General features: G+C 41.1%; 1 protein-coding gene across 1 annotated transcript; it reads left to right on the top strand.

The window, feature by feature from the left end:
- Positions 1-9,540: 9,540 nt before the first annotated feature.
- Positions 9,541-22,466, top strand: si:dkeyp-69b9.6 (zinc finger protein 865). The gene is made up of 3 exons (XM_036595782.1): positions 9,541-9,798; positions 12,727-15,619; positions 16,609-22,466. The coding sequence occupies exons 2-3, from the start codon at positions 13,531-13,533 to the stop codon at positions 19,017-19,019; spliced, it is 4,500 nt and encodes a 1,499-aa protein (XP_036451675.1). The 5' UTR covers positions 9,541-9,798; positions 12,727-13,530; the 3' UTR covers positions 19,020-22,466.
- Positions 22,467-25,409: the final 2,943 nt, after the last annotated feature.

Raw genomic sequence — 25,409 nt, 5'->3', positions numbered from 1 at the left:
CAGCGCTCTGCTGTGCGATGCTAAGTGGTGCAGCCGTCCAAAAATTCGAAACCACTGTTTGAAAGAAGATTCAACGACATTTTTTTGCACTGTTCTCATCATTTAATCATCACTATATTAAATTAAAGCCATATCGAGAGCACAGAAAGCCGTAGTAGATCACAAGTGGCTTGAAAATTACACAGAGAAAGACAGTCAGACTTTTAGATAAACAGGCTAATGCTAATGGTAAGTTACCTCAGCTAACATTACTAGCCTAGTCTGTAAAGTGATACCGAGCATGATAAATGATGCTAAACCTTAAATTCTTACATGTAAAGTGTTAAAAAGAACACAAACGTGATATTTTATCCTCATTCTTACTGCAACACATTCTATGTAGTATGGCAGCGCTCTGCTGTGTGATGCTAAGTGGTGCAGCCGTCCAAAAATTCGAAACCACTGTTTGAAAGAAGATTCACCGACATTTTGCGCACTGTTGTCATCATTTAATCATCACTATATTAAATTAAAGCCATATCAAGAGCACAGAAAGCCGTAATAGATCACAAGTGGCTTGAAATTTGCACAGAGAAAGTCTTTTAGATAAATAGGCAATTGCTAATGGTAAGTTACCTCTGCTAACATTATTAGCCTTGACTGTTTTTTCACCTTCTATCTTTTAGTGAGTTTGTGAAAAGGTAGGTAGTAAACTGATATTGAGCATGATAAATAATGCTAATCATTAAATTCTTACATGTAAAGTGTTAAAAAGAACTCAAACGTGATATTTTATCCTCGTTCTTACTGCAACACATTCTGTGTAGTATAGTAGCGCTCTGCTGTGTGATGCTATGTGATGCTAGGTGCTGCAGCCGTTGAAAAATTCGAAACCACTGTTTGTAAAAGAAGATATACCGACATTTTGTGCACTATTGTCATCATTTTATCATCACAATGTTAAATTAAAGCCATATCGAGAGCACAGAAAGCCGTAATAGATCACAAGTGGCTTAAAATTTACAGAGAAAGACAGTCAGTCTTTTAGAGAAACAGGCTAATGGTAAGCTCTGCTAATATTACTAGCTTAGTCTGCTTTTCACCTTGTATCTTTTAGTGAGTTTGGGAAGAGGAAGTAAGCTTAAAAGCGAGTGTGATAAATCATTAAGTTCATACTTGTAGAGTGTAAAAATGAACTCAAACTAGACATTCAGTATAGCAGTGCTAAGTGATTCTACACATTGAGTCGCAGCACCTCCAGTATGTGGTGGCTTTAAAACACAAATCTAGCCATTTTATTAACAATCCAAAACCACCAGTGAACCTACACGTGTCTTCCCAGTTTTTATATGTAACGTTGATGATGGTAAAATAGTGATAAATCTGAAAAACATAGGTTTTCTTTGGAGATCATTTCCACAATGCCCTGCATGTACGCCTCCACAATGAACATGTTTTTTTTTTTTAAAAAAATCATTTTAGGCCAAAATATTATCTAAAAACGTTTGTAAAACAATGTCTGAGACCATCAGGCAGCATATCTATAACCATTTCATGTAATAAGTTTCTGTTCTTATCCTTATTTCCTTTTTAAAATGGTATATTCAAGTATTTTAGTTAGAAAATGTAGTGTAATGTCATAAAATTGGCATATTGGCTAGATTTGAACCCTACCTACCTTTGTTATTTGCACATTGCTGCATATTTATAAGTTCTCAGAGTATGAAAACTTGATCTATGGGCCATTTTTTGGTCTTCTTGGCTTTTGGCCCACTACAAACATTGCACTTTGGCCAAAACTTTAGGCACACCTGTCCATATTTGAGAGGCATTGAACTTTTCAGACATCTGGTTCCCTTCACCACCAATCAAACCATTCTGAATGACTTTGCAGAAATTTTGGAGAAAAGAATTGGTGGAACTGTGTGAATGCCTCAAACTGTTAAACGTGGCTCGGATGAGCGGTTTTACAGAGGGAGAGAGGCTTGTTTAAGGGTCATCTGTGTCCGTTAAAGGCAGCAGTGGTAAATGCTGACCGCGTATCATAGCTCAGGTGTGCACAGGCACTTAGATGAGCTCTTGGAACTGGGTTTCTCCCTAAAGCCATGACAGCGTCAGTGCCGTGAAAGCAGCGACTGAACAGGGGCGAGAGGAAGAGTCAGCTCGAACGGTTCAGCTGTACTTTCATATCTGCTGTCATTCGGAAGCGGAACAGAGCACCACACCCAATATCATAATCAATAATGCTTATCAATATTAAGGGCTATACTACATGTGTGTCAGTGGTACTTTGCCTACCCGCAGTTTTTGAATTATTATTTCAAAGGCAATGACGACATTGATGGCGGTGAAACACTGATGTACATAGACAGAGATGATGGTGAACCTGTGGTAGGAGTGAGGTGACGATTACGTCGGCCTAGCCTATAGGATAAGCTACCCTATAAACCAGTTTAGTTCTTCTCATGATTATTTTCGGCTCACTGCAAGTACTGGCGGACGTTTCGGTAGATAGTCACACACGACCGCGCGTCCCAGTATGAGCGGTTTTGCCTCCGTAAAAAAACGGAAAGACGTTACGGCAGTTTACTTTCTGACGGGAGCTAAAACGGGGGTCTTTACGAACAAAACTTAGAGACAATCTTCCTACAGACTCTTATACATAAGTGTTTGTTATTGTCATTACTATGACAGTTAATATTATGGTTATTGGTGATATTTATTCTTGCTGTTATGATTACTGATTATCTTCTCATTATGATGGTGATATTTTTTCTTCTGTGGTTTTAGTGTTAACTTGTTTTTAGATATCTTTCTCATTTACAAGAAGAGTTACTTTTAAAACTACAAGTACAAAAAAACACAAGCACAAAGCAGGCACTCGTTCCTCTGCTAACTTCTCAGTGCATCCTGATTACGAGTGCGTTCGGACATTCCTTAGTGTGATGTCATAGTGTAACCATCATGAAGAAGCTTGCCAGTGTCACTGTTGCAATGACATCACAGTGATGTCACGGTGTGTATGTAAATGAACAATAGATTGATTTTAATGAAAAATATTCAGCTGTTTGAATGTTTATTTCAGGGAATATTAGAATAGCTAAATTAATTTAGCGTTTTTATTTGTCTGTAGCAACGTCTGTTCGGTTTTGTACCCACAAGCCATAACCGTAAGTTTTTAATGAAACGTTTCAACTAAAACTGCATTGAATAAGATGCCATCAGTTGAGCTAATGTAGGCCTACGACCAGTACGATAAGACGATGCTCAGTGACCAACGTTGGCGGTAAAGACTACACTCTTAAAAGAAAAGGCTCCAGGTTGAGTTTCCAGGTTGTCACTAAAGGAAACCCTTTTGTAAATAGTCTTAAAGGAACGGTTCTATGTTCTACTTATGATTAAATACAGTGCAAAAGAGTGATAATTTCATCATTTGGGCCTTTTTAGTGGAGGAGGTCCCTAACTGTAACATCCTTCCCTTGTCTTGGTCAGTTTTCCCTTCTTGCTTACCTTCTTTTATGTTTATGGCCATGTGCTCTGCACTTTTTGTCATCCCCCTCACCTGTGTCTTGTCTGTAGCCCTGTCCTGTAATCATTCCCAGGTGTTTTACACTTGTTTTCCCCAGTTTATTCACCTCACCCCTTCTTGCTCTTAGCCTGGCATTGTTTATTTGTTCTTGGTTGCCCTAGTTGGCAAGCGTTTCACAAAGCAGGACGTCTGAGTTAGCCAGATAACTTAAGCCCAAAGTTGAGAATTCTCCAAACAGAAATGTCCATCAACTTAACGTCAATCATTTAAGAACACCGCTTTTTTAGCAGAGGAAGCAAATCATCCTACAAAGATATTAAGAAGCACTTATTACCCCAATAACACCAACGCTAACAGCGCTGCTGTGTATCGTTATGAATGCTTTACTTTCTACATATTTACATAGATTCCTGTTTGCTTCTTTGAAAAATAAGCTGCTTAATTTCTCCTTCGTTTCAGGCGATCAGCTGCGTGTTATAAATGTCATGCTTTCATATCCAAACGCACAAGCTTGAGTATCTCAACCTTAGTTAACAGAGAAAGTTGTTAACTGCCTTCATAAAACGATTTAACCACAGTTTCATTTGTTAGGTTTTCTGAAGCTGAAACTTCAACTGAAACAGGAAGCTTCAGGATGAGGAACCCTGTCTAAGCTGAACTTACTTTGTGAGAAAGGCCACCGGGCAGTACTTCACAAAGCTGGATTTCTAAGTTAGCCAGATAACTTAAGCCCAACATTAAGCATTGTCCAGACTGAATGCCACTCAGCACTATTTCTATTGAACAGGCTTGACTTTAGGCTCCAGTTATCTGACTAAACTGAAAAATCCTGCTTTGTGAGACCCCCAGGACTTTGCTCCTTCTGTTGTCAGCTCTGTTAGCTCCTTTGTTTTGTGGTGTTTCAGGTGTTCTTATGCTGCTTTCAAGTGCAAGTGGGTGGGTAGTTTTCTCGTTCACCCAATATGCATGTTAATGTGGTTTATATGAGAGATTATCAGAACACTGAGGTTGTGAAATAGGTGCTGTAGTTTATTAGCTAGCTTGGCCTATTTTACTGATGTTTTGAACTCATATGAATCACTGTTTATTGTATTTGTACAGTTTATCTGATTGCTTTCCGTTTGACTGCGTCTATACAGAAGCACTGAAGGGTTAGATGAAAAAAATTTAAAGTGCGGTTCACTTTCTTGGTTTTTTTGAACACTTAGCATGTTACACCAGCTTTAACCAACAGGGGGTGGCAGTTTTTTTCCCCACTTACCCTTCAGGGACCACATAAATAAAAAAAAAATTGGGAAGCTAAGTGGCTAACAATTAGCATGCTGTACCAGCTTTGATTTGATGGTCCAGCGCTGTTAATCAACATTTATAAAACAATCACTGAACAATTTGACCTGTACAATAGCGAGCTGTCTAGTTGGCTCTGGATTGGCAGGCTATTGAAACGGATCTCCCCCTTGTGGTCAAATCTGGTATGGTATGCTAATTGTTTGCAGGTTAGCTCCTGTTTTGTGAAGTGCTTTGTTTTTCACCTGGTTCACGTAGGGCTAGGGGGAAAAAATCATCTGCCCCCTGCTGGTCAAATCTAGTGTTACATGCTAAGTGTTAGCTAATATATGTATTTTTTATATGAGGGAGAATTTTGTTTTTTTAGGTTTTTGATGGCTATAATTGTACAAGTGATGCCAGAAATACTTTTTCGTTGTTTTTGGTACGTCATACAGGCAGACAGAAAATATAAAGTTGAACGCACATTTAATTGTTTTATTTCAACCCTTCAGAGCGTCCGTACTCGTGTCCTCTGGCATGATGATAATGGCGTTGACATCACAACTCGGCCATTTCGAAGAAACTGGTGCGACTTCATCATCCCACTTCTACGGGCACTTCCTGGCGGGAATCTTGCTTTTACAACGAAACAATAAAAAAGATCACTTGAAAGCAGCATTAGTGTACAATTTTGGTTGTGTTCCATTTGTTGTTTTTGCCCCTGCATTCCTTGTTTTCTCCTTCACGTTCTACATTTTCGTCATCTTGTATCTTAATAAATCCCACATCCTGCTTCCTTTTCAGTTTGTTCTGTTACACTGATAAAGAACCCTATTTGCAAGTGAAAGAAGGGTTTTAAATGGTTTTCACAACCTTTCGCCCTCTTTCTTTTAAGAGTGTAGTGCGGAAAAAGGTGAGTCTGGTTAAACACCTTTGAATGTACTTTCAAATTTGTAAGGGAATGTACAAGAACAGAACCGGAGAGGATGTTTGGTCAAGCTCTTATTCACTAAAATGTCCAAATCCCATACTATTGTTTTACGAAGTGCTTTGTTTCATATATCCCTCTTAGGTAACAAATATAAGGCAAATTGTGATAATTTCACCTTTGTAAAATAAAGTCAACTGATGAAAATGCTGTGTTTGGGATCACTGCCTCGACATTGGAAAGCATCCAAAATCTACATTTTTCTTTTTCTGAACTCCATTGTGATACATTTTGTTTGGGTTTATGCACCAAAAACACTCTTAATTCACTTTTTATGACCATTTTCTAACCTCTCTTCATCCTCTAGGATCAAACTGGCTGTTTTTTGTTACTGTGCATTCAAGACTGATGTATGTAAATAAGCTCTGGAGTTGTGACGTCACTCTGTTGTCGGCATTATGCCCATATTAGGAAATCCAGGTGTGGTTTTAAAAATGAAAAGCGTTTTCAAAAAAACGCTGCTATCGTGTTCTGTGGTATATAACAACCATACGAACATTTTCTTCTGAATGTCTCTGCTTTATGAGGTTGTTAAGGAGCCAAACTATGAATATTTCCAGTCTGAAGCATATATCAGTCTGCTAGCTTGATAAGGAGGCACCCCGCTAACTGTATGCCACTGCCGGTCCACTGTCAGACCACCCAGATTATTGTCCTGCACACAAGGTCTAACTGGTTTTTGACCTCCTCAGACAAAGTTTAAATGCACACAGACTTTTATTTTGGAAAATAACCTAGAAACTATTACAAACAATTGAAAGAAAAATAATGAGGCTTAAAATAAAATTATTTAGTTGAAAATGCTGTTGCTGACATTGTGCTAGATTAGTTACAGCTGTGTAATCAGCTTTATTAATTAATTTATTTACTGTTAAAATGTACTGGTGTACTAATGTACAAAGGATAACGAAAGGAAGAAAGGAAAGAAAAATAAGTAAAACTGGACTGTAAGTTCAAAAAATAGGCACTGAAAAGTGGCATTTTGTCTACACTCTGCTTAACCACCAGTGGGCCGCCTGGAAAATGCTGAGTGAAAGCCAGTGGGCCGTCAGCCTTGTTGTTAGCGGGCCAACAGTGGCTCTCTATCTTCTTTCTATCTGGGTTGCTGCATGTTAACACTGTTGTATGCTGAACAGACATCATAAGACACTAAAATGCCCCACAAAAACCAGCAAGCTTTGTCAGTTGTGGTAGTTCAGAGGCTTTGACAGTGTTAGGCTGCAGTTTGAGTAGCTGGTCTTGGTTCATAACAGTGTTAAAGTTTAATAGACTTAACCTCATTTCAGTGCGCAGAAGTGTTAGCTTGCTAGCAGCAGTGTAGTTTCAAGTTTATTTGTCATTTGCACAACATGTCAGGACATTCATGCACTGAAATGCTTGTGGTGAGGCTCAGCTAGTCAGTCTACAGAAAGTAAATAAGTAAAAATAAAAATACAAGAAAAGCAAACTGAAATATATTAAATATACACAAAATATAGAGACAACATACATTTATGTACATAGCATTATTCATGTTTTGACACCTTGACAACCTCATAATTCAGATCATCCGGTGACACTGAGGGAAAAATGTACTAAAGAGAAAACATAACAGGTTTGGAACCTTTTTGTGAACCGCAGCAGCAATTTATGAAGAAACCATTCATTTTTCGCAGAGAGAAAATCAGCTTAGACCTGGACTTCCTGATATCCTAAAACAGAATGAGTGTGTTTACATGGACACCACTAATAAGATCAATATCAGATTTTGTTAGTTATCTAATTATTTAAGTGGTCATGGAAACAGCATGATTTCTTGGATTTAATCAAGGCCGTAATCAGATTTAAAGGATTTCAAGAGCTGGATTTTAGCTCAGTAACCTGGTCGTCCAGCGCATGTAAACCCTCACTCTGATATCTTTTGTTTTTCTCAGTCTGCTTTCAGCGAACTGACCAGTTTTTAGCTTTGCAGCACAGTATTTAATTACAAAGGCAGTTTTGCCTGCCACATTACATCATTCACACTGGAGTTTTGCTTCTAATCTATTATCATTCCCATCAACAGTTTTTTCTTTCTCAGATTTTACGCACTGACTCTTTGGCAATTATGTGCCAAAGTAGCCTTGGGAAATCATTCTGTTTTGCACTGTATAATACAAACGAGGACCCGCCTTTCTTGGTTGCAGCCTGGCTTTTGGAACGCAGCTCTTATGACTTTAGCATGGCAGGCTGGAGCTACACTTCCATTGGCTGAATAGGTGAGTATATGTAAATGTGCTGGTTTTAATGACATCACAAAAGCAGTTCAATTCAAAACGGGCAGTTTTTTCAGCTTTGTTTTATGTTTAGGGAAGGGTACATTTCAAAACATTCAACGATTTTTCAAATTTTCTATCTAGTTAAATTGTTAAGACTCCGAATGTGTAAAAAGCTCCATTCTAGATAAGTTCTAGATGTTTCAGATACAAGATGGAGTCAGCAGAGCTGTGTTGTAGTCATGGTGACCCCTGGTTCCTGTCACCCCCACTGTAAAGACATCTGACTTAACTAAGCGCTTCACATCAAACCAATCTGAGAGACTTTGTTTACATCACCACAGATGACTTATGCAGAAAGTTTGAAAAATGGGTGGGATTTCCCTTTAACAGTGTTTACATACTGTATCCAACACTGTATCAACATTTTTCATAATATGGGCCCCTTAACGCTCACTTCCATATTTTAATGCAGTACATGTTGGAATCTCTGACATTATGAAAAGAAATTATGCGCCATGGTGATTATTTTTTAATGCCCCGTGGCCACAAATTAATATATTAAGGCCACAATTTATTACATTGAGGCCACAAGGTCTGAGAAACTTAACTTGTGGCTTCAATATATTAATTCGTGGCCACGCCTTATTAAGAAATAATCACTCTGTCACTTCAGGGGTCCTCAAGAAACCCAGGGAAAAGCTAGATTAAAGCGTTTAACGTGCCACTCCAACATGTGTCTTTATTCAGCCTCCACCTGGAGAGGAACTGTGCCAGAGGCAAGGCAGCCATTTTGATGCGAACAGGGATTTTCAATTTGAGCTGCTACGGCGTAATAAAATGGCCCCTGTCTGCTCACATCTCACAGAGACAGAGCCGGACAAGCCGAGGCATCGAAGAGGATCAGACATTTAAAATCACAAACGCCGTAGGGCGAAAGAAGCCGCGGCGAAATGTCAGTGAACACTCAATAAACGCTGGGGCTGCGTTGTTGGCGGGCTGGCGGCTGAAGTGACGGAGAGCGCAGTGTTTAATACGCTGTCAGCGTTTCTATCATCGAGCACCGTGTTTATATAAAGCGCTGTTTCTGTGTTATAACAGTTTACAACGGTAGAGATTTAAAATAACCACAAATCCACCGCCTGTCGTTAGCGTTTTCCGTTCCACCTTAAATGATTTTTAAGGTGGAACGGAGCAGCGTTCGGCTATCCGGAAGTGTTATAAAAGTCCGGGTGTTAAGGGTCTCCACGTCATTGTTTTGCTTCTTTTTAAATACAAAATATTTTAAAAAAGACAGCGAAAAATTTCCAACGCGAGGCATATACAAACAAGCAAAACCAAGCACCGCCTGTCGCTGCACAAAAAACACTTGATCGCATTTTCCGTTCCACCTTAAATGGCCATTTAAGGTGGAACGGCGAAGCTAACTAACTTCTCCGCAGATTCGCGTATCCGGAAAGTGTAATAAAAGTCCGGATGTTAAGGGTCCCCACGTCAAAAAAAAAGAAAAAAAGAAAAAAGAGACAAGGCTAAAAAAAAAAAAAAAAAACAAAACAAATGCATCGGACGAAATTGAGGGGTTTTGGAGCCGTTTAAAACCGGACGTCCACCTTTAGTCGTTAATATGACGCACAAAGTGTCTGCGGTGAACAAATAACTGTAGCCAGCAGGATAAACAGCAGGCAGAACAAGGGGGCATATGAGGCAGAGGGGCAGCAGGGAGGGAGAGGGAGAGAGAGGGTAGCAGGCCCCGCTCATCTCATGCTCTCATGCCCAGTCCTAAACAGATGGACGCCTAGGTAAAATAAGGCCTGTTTTATTGTCTCGCGGTGCGCTCGCGGTCTAAAGTGTGTGTTTTCGTTTTTTTTAATGCACGCTTGCAGATGTTGGGGGCTCGCGCATCATGACATAGCAGGCTCAGCTAGCTGAGTGTGTGGCGTTTGGTTAGCCAGCTGTTTTGCATGCTAACGACGTGTTAAGCTCGCTGCTGTGTGTCCGTATTTATTTACTTTGTTCGCATTGCATTCCGTGCTGCTGCGTCCAGCTTGTTTCGTTGTTGTTGACGATGTTTTTGGGCAGAAGCTCGTGCGCCGTTCTCCTCCGCTCCCCCGAGCTCCCAGATGGACATTTTCTTTCCCTTTCTCGCCTTTTGTGACACGCAGTGCTCTCGGCAGATGTAATAATTACTTCAAATTCACCTCTTCCCCCCCACTGACGATTCGCACGCGCGTCTTTTTTTTCCCATTTAGAACCAGCAGCTCGCGAGCGAATGTGCAAGAGCGCGTGCAACTTTTGCACATGTAATTTTTTTTCGCTCATTGTTCTTTATTTTGTTCTTGCATTTGGCCGCTGCATTTTACCACTTTGTGCACTATTAATAGTGACGATATGACGCTTGTTATATGCATTCAAGATTATGAGTGTTGTTTACACTGGAGGTGGGTGATATGGCAAAGATAGTATATCACGATACTTAAAGACATTTTCACGATACACGATATGCATCACAATATTTAGTTTTTCTGAGATTTTGTAAGTTGGAACGGGCAAAATAGAGCCTGTAGTGCCGCATATAAAATACTACACTATTATTACTACTATTACTACTACTAATAATAATAATAATTTTATTTTACAAACTTGTAGTGTTTTACTAAATAATTTAACAGGCCTAATTATGCTTACTTTGTAATGAAACATGCGGTTAGTCAGTGTTCTTCTAGTACTGACGATTAACGATATGCTCTGAAAAGCGTATTGTGACAGAATTTATCGAAATAACACTAAAATATCGTCATATCGCCCAGCCCTAGTTTACATCCATTTTTTTGAGGTATTAGATAAATCCTGCCTCAGTCATCCATTCAGAACGTTTTAATGATTGTTATTATTTCACTCTCATGTGAGGAATCATGACATAGAAGAAGGATTTCATACTCATCACCACTTTCTTTCATTTTCTTTCCTTTTTTTATGGAGGAAATCTAACCACTGTATAGTGATTAATGCCATCTTTATTGTTGCAGTATTTTGGAATGAAAGTCTTAATATTACTTGTGAATATGAGTATGAATTCGAACAGATGTGGTATTACATAGATAATTACTTGTAATCACTCAGACTGCAACTACAATGAGATGTATGCGATTATATATATATATATATATATATATATATATATATATATATATATATATGTATATATATATATATCATTGTGTTTTCCACTGATATGTGTACTGTTGGTTAAGATGTAATGCTGGTTAATGCATAAATGATTTGTGACATAATTATATGTGGTATTAATACTTTTGTATATCTTTCAATCAAAGTCAAATCTGAACAGCTGTCCAATGCCAGTCCTTTTTGAACTATTATCTCCCGATAACGATATGATTCTGATATTACCGTGCATTCATAGACTTAGAATAGAATTTTACTTTATTTTATTTATTTAGTTATTTAGGCATTATTTAGGTATTGTTACCTTGTAATTGTATGAGACATTAGTACAACATTAGAGGGATGTACTATTTAAAAATAAGAATGAATATGGAATTTAATAATATTTATTTAAAATCATATAGACTAGAGTAAGATGTGTTTACCATAAAAGGAGGGAACTATGGCAAAGTTCACATCACAGTTTTTAATGTTAATGCTATTTTTGTTTGATAAGTACAGTAAATACAATTATTTTTATTCCTGCGCTGTGCTAAATCAAATTAAACAGGACCAATTAGGCCCTCTTAATGAAATGTGCAGATGGTCAGTGTTCAATATGTACTGACAGTATTTACAAGATACTCAAAAAAAGCATATTGGGACTGAATGTGACAGTTTATCATGATAAAGATAAATATTGTCATTTTGCCCACCCTTTGTGCAATGCACTGTAGACAAAAACTGCTTTTAGTAGAAACTCTTACAAATATATATTTCATTTACAGTGCAGGACACTGTGTAGGCTAAGTGAACACATGAAACACACTAGCACATTTCCAGTTATTTCTGTTAGCCAAACTCACAATATAAATAGCATTATTTGTTCCTTAATGTGCCAAACTGGCTTAAAAATGTAGTGCTTCATTGAATGTAAGTCTAAAGAGTATACTTATGCTTCCCCTTATTCGCATAAAATACAACACACAGCCAAATCAAAATATTATTAAAATAGTAAATAATTATGACTGTGCACCTTATTAATAAATGATAGCTATGTGGTTTGAATGTTATCAACAACAGTAAATAGTCCTCTGCTACTTTTGCATTGTAAAATTACAGTCTGTATGTGAGCATGTAAATTGGTACACAGATGTTTGAAAACCTGGGGTCAGATTACATGTTTTGTTGATTTCTTAAGTGAAAATAAGTTAACGCATCCTCTACAGGGAGCACACTTGAAATAGAGTTTAAGGCATTGGAATAAATAAAAACATAAAATATGAAATGTGCCATAACTTTTGCACAGGCCATTACTTGTGCCCACATTTCATGTTTTAATTATTTCCCAATATGTTAAATTTAGCAGATAAACAGTAATTCTGCATTAAAATGTTCCCTGTAGACCATGTGTTATCATAAGACATTTTACTTATTATCAAGTAAACATGACTGGGGCACCAAAAATTTTCCATATGATAGTATATATTAGCATGTTTCTGGTGCTGTAGGACACTCCTGAGTTGATCATTTGTGTCTCACGTTTCCTCTTTTCCGTCTCACAGTGAGAAGAGGAGCGGCATGGAGGAACTGACCATGCCTGAACGAGTAGCCAGGAGGAGGAGGATGTTTATTTCGACAGTGGAAACAGTGACCAGCGTTATTAGCTGAAAAATGGAAAGAGAGTTGTACATCACTTGGCCTTGGATGATTTAAGAATTAAGTCACTTACTGTAACAAATGAAACACATGGCACTTCGAAGGAACCCATCCTTATCTGGGATGGTCATGAATTCAAGCATGTAACCAAGCAAGACGTAACGACCAGTCAACTACATTTTGTCTTTTGAAAAACATAAGGCACTTAAAATGTGAAAATTAAGTGTTAAATTGTGATTCACACCTCCTCACTGACATTACATGAAAGACAAATTCTGAACGGGACTGAACGATGTGCAATAAAAGGAAAACATTTGACAAGGATACCCATGGCGAAAACAAGAACTTATTTATTCATCAGAGACAGTGATTCAAGTATCACTGAAACCACAGAACTGTTAAAATCAAATTTTAGCAGTTGCAGAACCTTGGGATCATCACAGTCCGTAGAGGAAAGCCATTCTGTGCCTGAGCCTTGGCAGTATTGGCTATAAATGGGAACAGCTGGTAATTGTCATATCTAACAGCAGATGAGTTGAAAGCAGACCATCCGTGAGAGTGGGCTGAAACAGGGTAAAGACTCTACAGTGTTTCTGTTAACAGGTTCCACTTGTCATTGTCGCATCTCATCTGGCAATTTTATTGAAATTGTCACTGCTCTTTGAGCAGAAGGTGTTGCTCCTGCACACCCATGTTTCAGTGACTGGGCAATGTTCCAGTTTGGAAAATACAATGTGGACATCATAGAGATGCTGAGTGGACACCAGGCCCATCAGCTCAAAGGTCTTGGAATAGAGCGACAACTACAACACCAGCAGCAAGTGCAGCTTCACCAGCACCAGTTGCAGCAGCAACAGCAGCAGCAGGTAGAAACGTCCGGGGCTATTTTATCTGGACTCGGTCTGGGCCCACTCCAAGGATCAAGAAGCAGTGCCTTTTCCAATTCCACATCGATTTTCACCAAAATGAGCGCGCCTCCTCCACCCCTGCAGCAACAGTCACTGTCTTCGTCCTCGCAGGGTTCGAGGAAATCCAGCAAAATGTCTGGAGGCAGCAGCGGTGGAAGTCATGTGAGTGGGTATCCTCAGTTTTTGCGCTCATTTCATCCAACAGAGGCAGCCCTTGCACAAGAACATTTGCATCCGGGAGTTGGACGGTTTGACCAGTTTGCAGGTGGTGGTGGAAGTGGAGGGAGCTCGGGAGGAATTGGAGGGCTGGTATCATCCGTTCCACCACCTCCTCCTCCATTACATCCGGGCCTTTCCGTCCCTCAGGCATCCCCAGGACCATCCTCCTCTTCTCCATCTCCTTCAAGTTCCGTTTCCAGTTCCAACAACCCTCCCAGCAGTAGTACTGTAACCTCCCTGGGTCACCAGTTGGCGGGAGCTCAGTCTGATGCCCGGAGCTTGCATCAGCAGTTTAGTTGCATGCTAGCAGCTAATCAGTACTTTCTTTCTGGAGTACCTGCCAACTCCAGCTTAGAGCAATTTTTGGTCCAACAAGGCAGCCACAACCATCTCGGTCTTGGTCTGGGTCAAAGTGGGGGAGAGTCAAGTTCCAGTCTCGCTCCACCTCCTGCTCTCCACCCCTCGCATTCACATAGCCACTCGACCACCCTGCCACAGCCGCAACAACCACCACCACAGCAACAGCAGCTACCCCCTCACACGCTGTCACACCCCCATCCACATCCGCATCACCCTCTTCATTCCTCATCTCAGCCTTCTTCATTAGGTAGCTTTGATTTCCAAGGGATTCCTGTCCTCTCCTCAAACCAGCTAGCATCTCTAATGCAGCAGGAAGCTGGTCTACCACTGCCCCTACCGCTACATCTGTCCCTGTCCAAGGACGAAGGGAAAGGAGACAGCGCATCAGGAGGAAGTGGAGGAGGCAGGAGAAAGAAAGCAATGGCTGGCTACTTGCCTCAGCGGAAGGCTGATAACAGCAGCAACAACAATGGCAGCAGTAATAGCCACAATTCTACAAATCCTAACCCCAGCAGCAGCACTTCAGGAAGTCTCAGCCAAGATAATGCATCCAACCTTGGTGGAGGTGGGGGGATTATTGGTATTGGTGGAGAGCCTCCTTCCCACATGACGCCTTCATCTTCCTCTTCGGGTGTGTCATCATCTTCCTCTTCTGCTCCCTCTTCTACGTCAGCGTCAGTCTTGGTGACAAATAGTTCCAAGACAGACAACCACGGTTCCATGCACCCTCCTTCATCTCAGCCTGAACCAGAACCACTTTACCATTGTGGGGAGTGTGGCAAGAGTTTTACGCACTTATCCAGCCTGCGCAGGCACTTGCGGAGTCACGAAGTGACCACAGCAGGCACGGCAGGCACAAGGAGCAACGTTGTAAATCCTGTTCTACACCCTGCGGATCCCTGTATTCCCCATTCAACCCAGGATGTTTCAGCATCATCCTCGTGCCCCAGCCCTGACAAGACTTTCCACTGCTCGGACTGTGGCAAAGGGTTCAAGAAAAAAGGCCACCTGCTCCAACATGGTGTCATTCACTCTGGTGCACGCCCATATGCCTGCAGTACCTGTAGCCGTGCATTTAATCGTCGTGAATCGCTCACTCGTCACGAAAAGATACACGAAGAGAAGCCGTTCCGTTGTCCAGCCTGTGGCCGCTGTTTCCGTGAGAGCACCTCTTTGCTGAACCATGCAGCCTCGGGCACCTGTGGCAAGTCAGGAAGAGGGCCGAGACCGAAGAATGATAGCAGTAACCCTGTTGGCGGCAAGAGCAATAAGACAGGGGCTTCCAGTGATGGAATGGTAACTAGTGCGGTGGGTGAGTAACAGAATAAATATATATGAACTAGGGTTGTAAAAGTTAATGTTAATAAGGGGATAAATTAGTGTCAGTTTTTAAATGGCATTAATGCAATTTCCTATGATCTGTAGTAGTGCAGGCTGAAGCCCAGCTGCAGCGCGCTGTATGTTTCTGTGATGGAATCCGCGATTGTAGCCTTCTCATTCAAATACAGCTTTTACATGGCTTTTACAGCAATACCTTCAACACCTTTGGCAGACTACGCTGGACAGTGCTCGCAGGAGACCTATGGATAAATCAACAAGCAGCAAACTAACAAAAGCAACACCAAAGTGGAAAGCTCCAGTTCCCCTACCCTGTAACAAGAATCTCCGAGCTGCATGAACGAGAGCAAGAGGGCTACAATCGCGGAGGAGTTGTAACCATTGACTGTATATATGATAGATGATATATACACCCATTGGTTGGAACATGCAGCCACTGTTGCTGTCACTGGATGTCTGTGATGACAATTGGAAATGGCGGTCGCTCTGGAAATCACATAACTCACGTTCAAGTGAACTCTGTTTGCAGGATGAAAATACTGTTACTCAGTTATTGAAAGCAATAAACACATTCTGATGAAGCTTATTTTGATCACTCATGGCTATAACAAAATGCACTGTCATTAAGGTCAGTTTTGAGAAAATAAAACAAATGACATACAATACAATGTGATTGTGCTGAAATATTTAAATTTGACAGCCCTAATGTGCACCAAATAAATTATTGATGTTTATACTATGCTAAGGAGATATTTATATGTCGTCATTGTGGGAACAAAACCTTGTATCTCCGGAATGGTAACTTTATATAACTTTGTTAGTCTATTTGTTAGTCTATTTTTCACACAATGTGAGAGGGAGGCTGGCATTTTTAAATTATTCAAAAAAAAGACAAAAAAAATTCTGCTTGCTTTTGTCCTGACAATTATATGCAGTATTAATACTATTTGATTTGTCATGCAGGGTCTTACCGGAGTGACAGTTACAGCGACAACTACAAAGAGCAACGCTCTCAAGGCAGCCTTTACTCCGGAACCTCCTCATGTGGCGGAGGCTTAGCTGGGCCAGCTCTTAGAAAGGCCCCTTTAGCCCCTACTCTGCATCCCCACCCACAAAACCAAAGCCAAAGCCAACAGCATCACCATCAGCAGCCACATCTACCCCTTTCTTCTCTGCTGGATGATTCGGAAGACGACGTTACAAGCTCTGTTAATAATGCTATTTCTGCCATCACAGCTGCAGCAGCAAATTGCATGGGTGGTGATCTAAATACTAGTGGGGCTCGAGGAGACGACAGACGGGATATCATTGGAGGGCTCCTTGGAGGTCTTGGTCTAGGTCCTCTTACATCTCCTGGTGGTCCGTCTTCAACATCCGGGATGGACAAATCTTTTAGGGGTGGTCCAAACCAGGATGCTTTAACTTCTAGCCAACAGCCAAACCAACAGACTCCGAGTGGAAAGCCCAAGCGTCCTCGGAAGCCCCGAAAAAAGAAAGAACCTGGTGCACCAGGTTCTGAGCCTCCTAAAAGAAGACAACCCTCGCAGAGAACAGTGGGAGTCCTCGGGGAAGTTCGGCCATTTTTATGCAGCATCTGCGGCCGAGGATTTGCCAGACGAGAAACCCTAAGAAGGCACGACCGTATACACACTGGAGAGAAGCCTCACCACTGCACGGTGTGTGGCAAATACTTCAGAGAGGCGTTTCACCTTAGCAAGCACCATACAGTGCATTCTGGAGAGAAGAACTACAAATGTCTTCTTTGCGGAAAGGATTTTGGATATGCACAGAGCCTTAAAAGACATGGAAAGCTGCACCAGAAAGGAGAAATGGAAGAAGTACCAGCAACACCTGGAGGAGAGAACCTCAACAGTTATCCCTCTGCTAGTGGGAGCATGATCCAAGGAGGTCAAGGCGGTTCTTCCTCATTCTACTCGTACTCGCAAGATGTCAAACCCCAAGGAGCAAATCCTCAGCCTGCTCCCAGACTCTACACATGTGCTATATGCTGGAAATCCTTCCGCCATCACTTCCATCTTACGGCACATCATCAAACGGTGCATGAGGGAGGTGGCGACAAGCTGTTTTCTTGTGAAGTGTGTGGGAAGGCCTTCGCATATTCCAACAGCCTTACAAGACACAGGTTATCTCAGCACGGCCTGACACGTAATGGTCAAGGAACATCTCAAGGGGGCAGTAGTGGCCCTGGAGAAGACAGCAACGTTGCTGGTTCCATATCTGAGAGTGAGGCTGCCACAAACGCTTTGCTCCAGCTTGCACCCAGCAGTGGAAGCCAAGGGGAGCAGCAGTCCCACCCTGGAGTACTTCACAGTCACCAGCAGCCTCCACCCCAACCACAAGCTGGTTACTCGCCTCTGTTCTATGTACCCGAAGCCAGCACGTCGCTCCCTTCCTCCTCTAATGCCACCCCTTACTCGCAGCCTTTGTCTTCTAGTTCCTCCATATCATCACTAAATCATCAGCACAGCGTGGTGAAAGGAGAGCCAATGTATCAGACTGGCCAAAGACACGTGCTCAACCCAAACTTGCCTGTTCACCCACTTGTGCTGCCTCCGCCAGATCATCAGCACCACTCTCACCCTCAGCAGCATCCAGAAGACATCCAGCCACACCATCACCACCACCACCACCACCACAGCTTTCACAGCGAAGACGAGCTGCGACGACGCAAGAAAAAAAAAAAAAGACGGATCGGGAGAGAGAAGATAGGCTACGAATGGAGCCGGACCGCAAAAATGGACGGGGGACAGGGGGTTCTCTCGGCTGGGCAAAGGAAGAGAAATGAAAGGAGAATACTACAGAAAAGAAGGAAGAGGGCGATTCACAGGAGGCAACGCAAATTTAGGAGGAAGATGGCTATGCTCCTGAGGATCAGGCGAGGTGGGAGTACTAGGGTTGTCTATGAACTGGGCTCTACAGAAGGACTTGAACTATATAGACTGTTCTCTTGGCAGGTTCCTCTCAAACGTTTCCCTTGCCCCTTCTGTTTTCTCACGACGTTTTCGCGACGAGCAGCACTTATGGTCCACATAGCGGCCCGACACTGTCCCAAAGTCAGTTACCGCGTGGATCGACTGAGATGCCTAGTCTGCGGGAAGCAATCTCGCAGATTCCTCTCGGCCCTCATCCACAGGAGCTCTCATTTATCCAACAGAGCATTTTCTTGCAGACGCTGTCCCTCGCGTTTCTGGAACGCTGCGCTCCTCACGAGACATAAGAGAACTTGTCGGGGAAAGTTGGCGGAACTGAGACAAGGGAGAACACTTTGTTTTAAATTGACCGCGGGAAACTTTTTCAAGAGGGTGGAGGGTAAAGGGAATATCTCGACCCTGCAAATACAATACAGTCACTGAGTGCCCTTCAGTAATTAAACCTAAAGACTTTAATATGTAGTAGGAAAGAAGAGGGAGTTTTGCATGAAAGAATAGAGACTCTCTAGACTTGGTATCCGAGTAAGTCTTTTGAGTGCTTTTAGAGCTTATTCTTTTCTCTCTCATTATCATCATAGATTACTCCCGTAAACCGAACCTCCACGCAAACTTGCAGACGCATCGCAGACATCTTTTATAAAGATATCGACGTTCCTGTCTTATCCACCCCCATCCTAACCTTCGAAAAGGATTCTGTACCCTCGTGTGCGTTGGCTCCTCGGCTGACATTAGGTGAATCTATAGTAACGTTACTAATACAGTACTTTCCCCTAACAGTAATGCTTACTGTAACTCAACAAATGCTCTGTAGAATTACTCTGTCTCGGTATGTATAATGTGTAGTTGATGTTCACTTAGAGCAAGTGTGGGGATGTGAAGCTCTTCAGTGTAAAAATAATTGCATTAGTAGCATAAGGAGAAAAGAAAGATTCCTAAAAGGAAGATCAGTGTTTTGTTTCAATCTGTGCATGTTGGACACTGGTCTCGATGTGTTGGATGAGTGTTGAGATTGTGGACTCTCTGTCTGAAGGTTACGCAGTCAGTACAATTAGAATTGTATAAAACGAAATTGAAGAATCCCAGAATAAGCTTTACTTCATGTTTCCATCTTCATGCTAGTGACTGATGGAGAAGATTACAAGAGATTTAGTCGGTTGTGTGTCAAAGTATGTCTTGAAAGCTAGCATGAAGAAGGAAGCACCAGCACTTACATTTGAGACAAGGCTTTCCTAGATAATCAGTAGTGGGGACAATGTCCAGCCCTGCTCCTGGAGCACTACCTGCATGCGGAGTTTAGAAGGTTGCCAGTTTGTTAGGTCCACTTTCCTATTACCTACATTCACTGGGCATTTTATGAGAAACACCTACAGTTTAGGTGCACTGGGTACGTTTGCAGCAATACGGGAAACAGTGGACAATAAGATCCGACATTTTTCATGTACGTATCTGCCGATGCTGATACTGATGTATAAGCACTTATAAAATGTGGAACACATGATCCACTATAATTAGTATTACAGAGTAATGTACCATTCACGAATGTTACATAGGGCTGCAAATTGAGGTAAAATGAATCAAATGCGGATACAGTTGTATGCAGAAGTTTTGGCACCCCTGGTCAAATGACCTTTTCTAAGTGAAAAGAAGTTCTCTACAGAGAACACACTTTTAATGCACAGATACTGTTTATTTGCATATTGGGGAAAAAATGAAACATAAAACATTGTCTGTGCAAAGGTTATGGCACATTTTATATTTCATTATCAATTCTTTTCCAATATGTTAAACAAAACATTCTGATCTTGCAGATTACAATAAATTTGTCGTTAAATATCGCTACTCTCGGAGGAAAACCTCGTATCTCCATTCTCAATGTTTTTGTCATTTTTCAGTTTTTGACATAATTTGAAAATGCTTGTTGTCCTTTACATTGTGTGCAAATTTCATGATGAATGGACCAAAAGAAATGGCCCGAAATTACATGGAAAAAAGTCTGGATCCATTGACTTACTTTAAAAGTAAAGTAGGTTTTTTCCTTCTCCTGTAAAGTTATCATTTTGGAGATATGAGGTTTTCTTCCGACAGCAGCGATATATAATATTTTAATATTAAATATTAAATCTATTTCGAAACATCTCTTTTTAAAACAGTTTTCTGAGAATTCAAATCAGCTCAAAACTATTTAAAAAATAGTGAGTGGCGATACGCTGTAGCACAAAAGTTTTTGCGGTTAAATATGAATTTTACTTGAATATTTTTTAAACATAAGACTCAAACCTGTTGCTTGCTTACAACAGTAAGCTGTGACGTGTCGATATAGTCTGCTTAGGCCATCTCAAGCAGGTGCACTGAAGAGGCGCCCTTGCATGGCCAGTTCTTGTCAACAAACATTTATTGTCTGTGGAATTATTGGAATGGACGAAATTGTGATCCATATTCAATTATGAAGTACCACAGAGCCTTAATCTATAGATCACATGTTCCCTGATGGTAATGTAAGTACAGTATGTATGCACAGCAGGCATGTCAAACTGGGGACCTTCTGGGCCAAAGTACTGCAGACATTAGCATTTACTCTCATTTAACACTCTGTATTCAGTTCATGAAGGCCTTGCTAATCAGCTGATGAGCTGAATCCAGTGTGTTTAATGAGGCAGTGAGCTGAAGTCTGCAGTGTTTTGGCCTGCAAGGACTGGAGCCTCACACATGTGCTCTACTGAGAACACATTTTAATGCAGTATTTATTTGCCAAATTTAATATTTTGGGGGAAAAATAAAACCTAAAGTGTGGCCTGTGCAAAAGTTATGGCACATTTTGTATTTATATTTTATGCTCCCCCAATATCTTTAACTAAATAGAATTACTTTGTTCCCTGTAGAGCAGGGTGGTCATTCCTAGTCCTGGAGATCTACCACCCTTCAGATCTAACACACCTGGCTCTAATGCTCAGATGTCCCTGAGGGTCTTCATTACCTGGATCAGGTGGGTTAGATTAGCATTGCAGCTAAACTCCGCAGGCCAGTAGATCTCCAGGACCAGGATTGAGCGCCCCTGCTATAGAGGATGTGCTAACTTATTTCAAAAATCAAGAAAACATGTTATTCGACTGGGGGTTTTCAAACCTTTCCGTCCATTTTGCAATATGTGTGTATATGTGCGGTTAAGTACAATCTTTTTTATTGAGTATGTTTTTGAACTAATCGTGAATTAGAATGGTTGGCTACAGTCTCTAACCAGTGATGTGAAACTAAAGGGAGGGGTTTCTGATAAAGTGGCCACAGAGCAAGGCATGTTAGATGGTAAATTAGGCTCGCAGGACGGTAGCGCTGCAGGAGCATACATGGACATACAACAGAATTGCAGGAGAATTTCAGTGGAACGAGGCGAAGTCCTCCTCGTATTGATATCTGCCCTGTTAGCACAGTGATAACTTTATTATATATAGAGTCTAAGTTAGAAATAGAAAGGAACAAGTGTACTGTAATGTAAATTGTGTCAATATTTTATTATTATTATGATTTTTTTTTAAAAAAGCAAAGGTCAAATATGTTTTTATCATAACTACATTGCAGGTAGTAGGGAAAGATAGTGGAAGTTATCACTTTAGATCAGATCTTGATTAATGTATTAATGTGTCTGACACGGTCTGTCCACTTGCCAACTATGAACATATCCCTTATATCTTTCTCACTTTTTTTTTCTTATGTAGAGATGCCATTACTACTCATAGACCATCTCTCTCTCTCTCTATCGCTCTTTTTTTTTTTTTGGAAAATACGTTAAGTAATAAGTATGTTTCTATCACTTTATTTACCTATGATAAACTGGTTGTTGATGATACCCAAGCATTTAATAAAATTTTAAAAGCATCCTTGTTTATTAGCGCCTCTATGGACATAAGTGCGCCTTTGTAGGTTTCGAAGGGCAATTCCACGCATTTTTCAAAATTCATAATTCAGTGCTTAAGACGTAAATAGAGTGATTCAGAGTGGTTTGGTGTGTCTTCTGAGTTTTATATGGAATGTTGATGATGGTAAAGTAGTGGAAAACCTGAATAAATAAGTTTTCTTTGGGGACTTTTTGCCTCACAGCACCCTGCGTGTACTGTGCTAAAGTTTTGGCGCCCCTGGTCAAAAGGCTTTTATTGACTTTCTGCGAATTAGTACACAATTTGTATTTTTGCTGTTTAACACAGTGGAAACAAATAAAACATGGAATGTAAAATGTGCCTTGACTTGTGCGCAGGTCACAGCGAAGCATTTAACATCAACAAAACATGGGGTGTACATTTGCATACGACTGTTGCTCTCTGCTATGGGAAAAAAAGACATTTTTAGACCAAAACTTTTGTTAAAAAATGTCACCATTTCATGTAGTAACTGTAAGGGAGCTTTTAGAGGTGGACTTCTGGTTCCTATCACCACCACCGAACAATTCTGACTCAATAATTCTGAAGTTTCTCTAGAATGGAGCGTTTCACACCAAACCACTCTGAATGACTTCACATCTTAGCCATGTAATTATGCAGAAAATTTGAAAATGTGGGGGAATACCCCTTTAACCCATCCAGTCCTGGCTTGGGTGTCTTACCACTTCATGTTAGTCGTGTGATTGCTGCTCTATTTGGTCTCATTGTTAAGAAGTGCATCATTTTCAAGATGTGCTCCTCTGATTCGGCCACAAGGTGGCAGCAGGGGATTTCTGTGAGTTTAGGGCGCGTTCAAAAAACCAAAACCCGTCACTTTCTCTGTGTACTTCCACTAGAACAAATCCACTCCTCAGAGATACACAGTAGGCATAATGTGACGCAGCTTGTTTATGTCTACATAAAACTTTTAACGTGTTATTGATCCACCATAGACAAATGTATAGTGGAAGTACGGAAGTGTGCATGGAGTACACTACAGAGATTTCATTCTCTTTGGATTGGAACAGGGCCCGTGTCTGCAGTGTTAGGCAGAGTATGACAGCCTGTCACATGGATTTAACAGTGACAGTGGGTGGGAAACAAGCGGAGTGTACGGCTCTCGTGTACGTGCAGGGGGGGAGAGGAGTGCATGGCAGAGAGACGGCAGTCAGTTGTAGCTTGATAGCTGGAAGCTAATCTTTTTGTAATTTTATTTAATTATTGTCTCTTTTTGATGGATCTGTATTGAAACTGCACTGTGAATTGCATCGTTAAAGAGCCCATCCTACATTTTCCTGCATTGTATTTTCTCCCTGAAATGCACATACAGAATTGGATATCTACCAAAAACAGTACTTCATTTATATATGATCAGTTTATATATTACTCATTTTTACACAGCCTCACTTTATCCCTCAGAACTGTGTAAACCTTGTTTATTAGTACCTCTATGGACAAAAGTGCACCTTTGTAGGTTTTGAAGGGCACTTCCACCCATTTTCAAAATTGATAATCTCAGTGTGTGAGATGTAAACAGAGTGATTCAGAGTGATTTCGTGTGAAATGGTTCAGATGTCTTTTCAGTGGTGGTGATAGGAACCAGGGGTCGCCATGACTACAACACAAACATAGACGTTTTATTTACTATCCAGAACCACCAGTGAACCTACACGAGTCTTCTGAGTTTATATGGAATGTTGATGATGGTAAAATAGTAGTTTTCTTTGGGGACTATTTTGCCTCACAGCGCCCTGCATGTACTGTCATATGCAAAAGTTTTGGCACCCCTGATCAAATGGCATGTTTTATTGACTCTATTTGTTTGCGGAGTTTAATGCTGTGGAAAGAAATAAAACATGATATGTGAAATGTGCCTTGACCTGTGCACGGGTCACAGCAGAGCTTTTCATATCAACAAAACATATAATGCGACCAGGGGTGCACAAACTTTTGCATACAACCGTTCCCTCCGCTGTGGAAAAAAAAACATTTTAGACCAAAACCCTTGTTAAAAATGTATCCATGCTACTGTGTCTTTAAGACTGATGTATGTAAATGATCTTTGCTCTGGTTGGCTGTGCCTCAGTCAAAAAGCAGTCCAGCCTTAAAACACTCTTTATAACTTCAGCTTCAATTCCATACATGGCCATTTTATCAGCTCCACTTACTATATAGGTGCACTTTGTAGTTCTACAGTTACAGACTGTAGTCCATCTGTTTCTCTGATACTTTGTTAGCCCCCTTTTACCCTGTTCTTCAGTGGTCAGGACCCCCATGGACCCTCACAGAGCAGGTACTATTTGGGTGGTGGATCATTCTTAGCACTGCAGTAACACTGACGTGGTGGTGGTGTGTTAGTGTGTGTTGTGCTGGTGCGAGTGGATCAGACACAGCAGTGCTGCTGGAGTTTTTAAACACTGTCCACTCACTGTCCACTCTATTAGACACTCCTACCTTGTCAGTCCACCTTGTAGATGTAAAGTCAGAGACGATAGCTCATCTGCTGCTGCACAGTTTGTGTTGGTCATCCTCTAGCCCTTCATCAGTGGTCACAGGACGCTGCCCACAGGACGCTGTTGGCTGGATATTTTTGGTTGGTGGACTATTCTCAGTCCAGCAGTGACACTGAGGTGTTTAAAAACTCCAGCAGCATTGCTGTGTCTGATCCACTCAGACCAGCGCAACACACACTAACACACCACCACCACGTCAGTGTTACTGCAGTGCTGAGAATGATCCACCACCCAAATAGTACCTGCTCTGTGAGGGTCCATGGGGGTCCTGACCACTGAAGAACAGGGTAACAAAGTATACAGAGGAACAGATGGACTATAGTCTGTAACTGTAGAACTACAGAGTGAAACTATCTGGTCAGTGGAGCTGATAAAATGGACAAACAAGGAGG

This window comes from Colossoma macropomum, unplaced genomic scaffold (assembly GCF_904425465.1).
Source record: "Colossoma macropomum unplaced genomic scaffold, Colossoma_macropomum, whole genome shotgun sequence".
NCBI lineage: Eukaryota > Metazoa > Chordata > Actinopteri > Characiformes > Serrasalmidae > Colossoma > Colossoma macropomum.
The sequence above is the reverse complement of the archived record's forward strand: the minus strand, read 5'-3'. Positions and strand labels throughout refer to the sequence as shown.

Excerpts from the sequence above, each read along its gene's own strand:
- si:dkeyp-69b9.6 (XM_036595782.1), top strand. The coding sequence starts at position 13,531 with ATGTTCCAGTTTGGAAAATACAATGTGGACATCATAGAGATGCTGAGT. Across the intron at positions 15,620-16,608 it reads AATGGTAACTAGTGCGGTGG|GGTCTTACCGGAGTGACAGT; the intron begins GTGAGTAACAGA and ends TTTGTCATGCAG.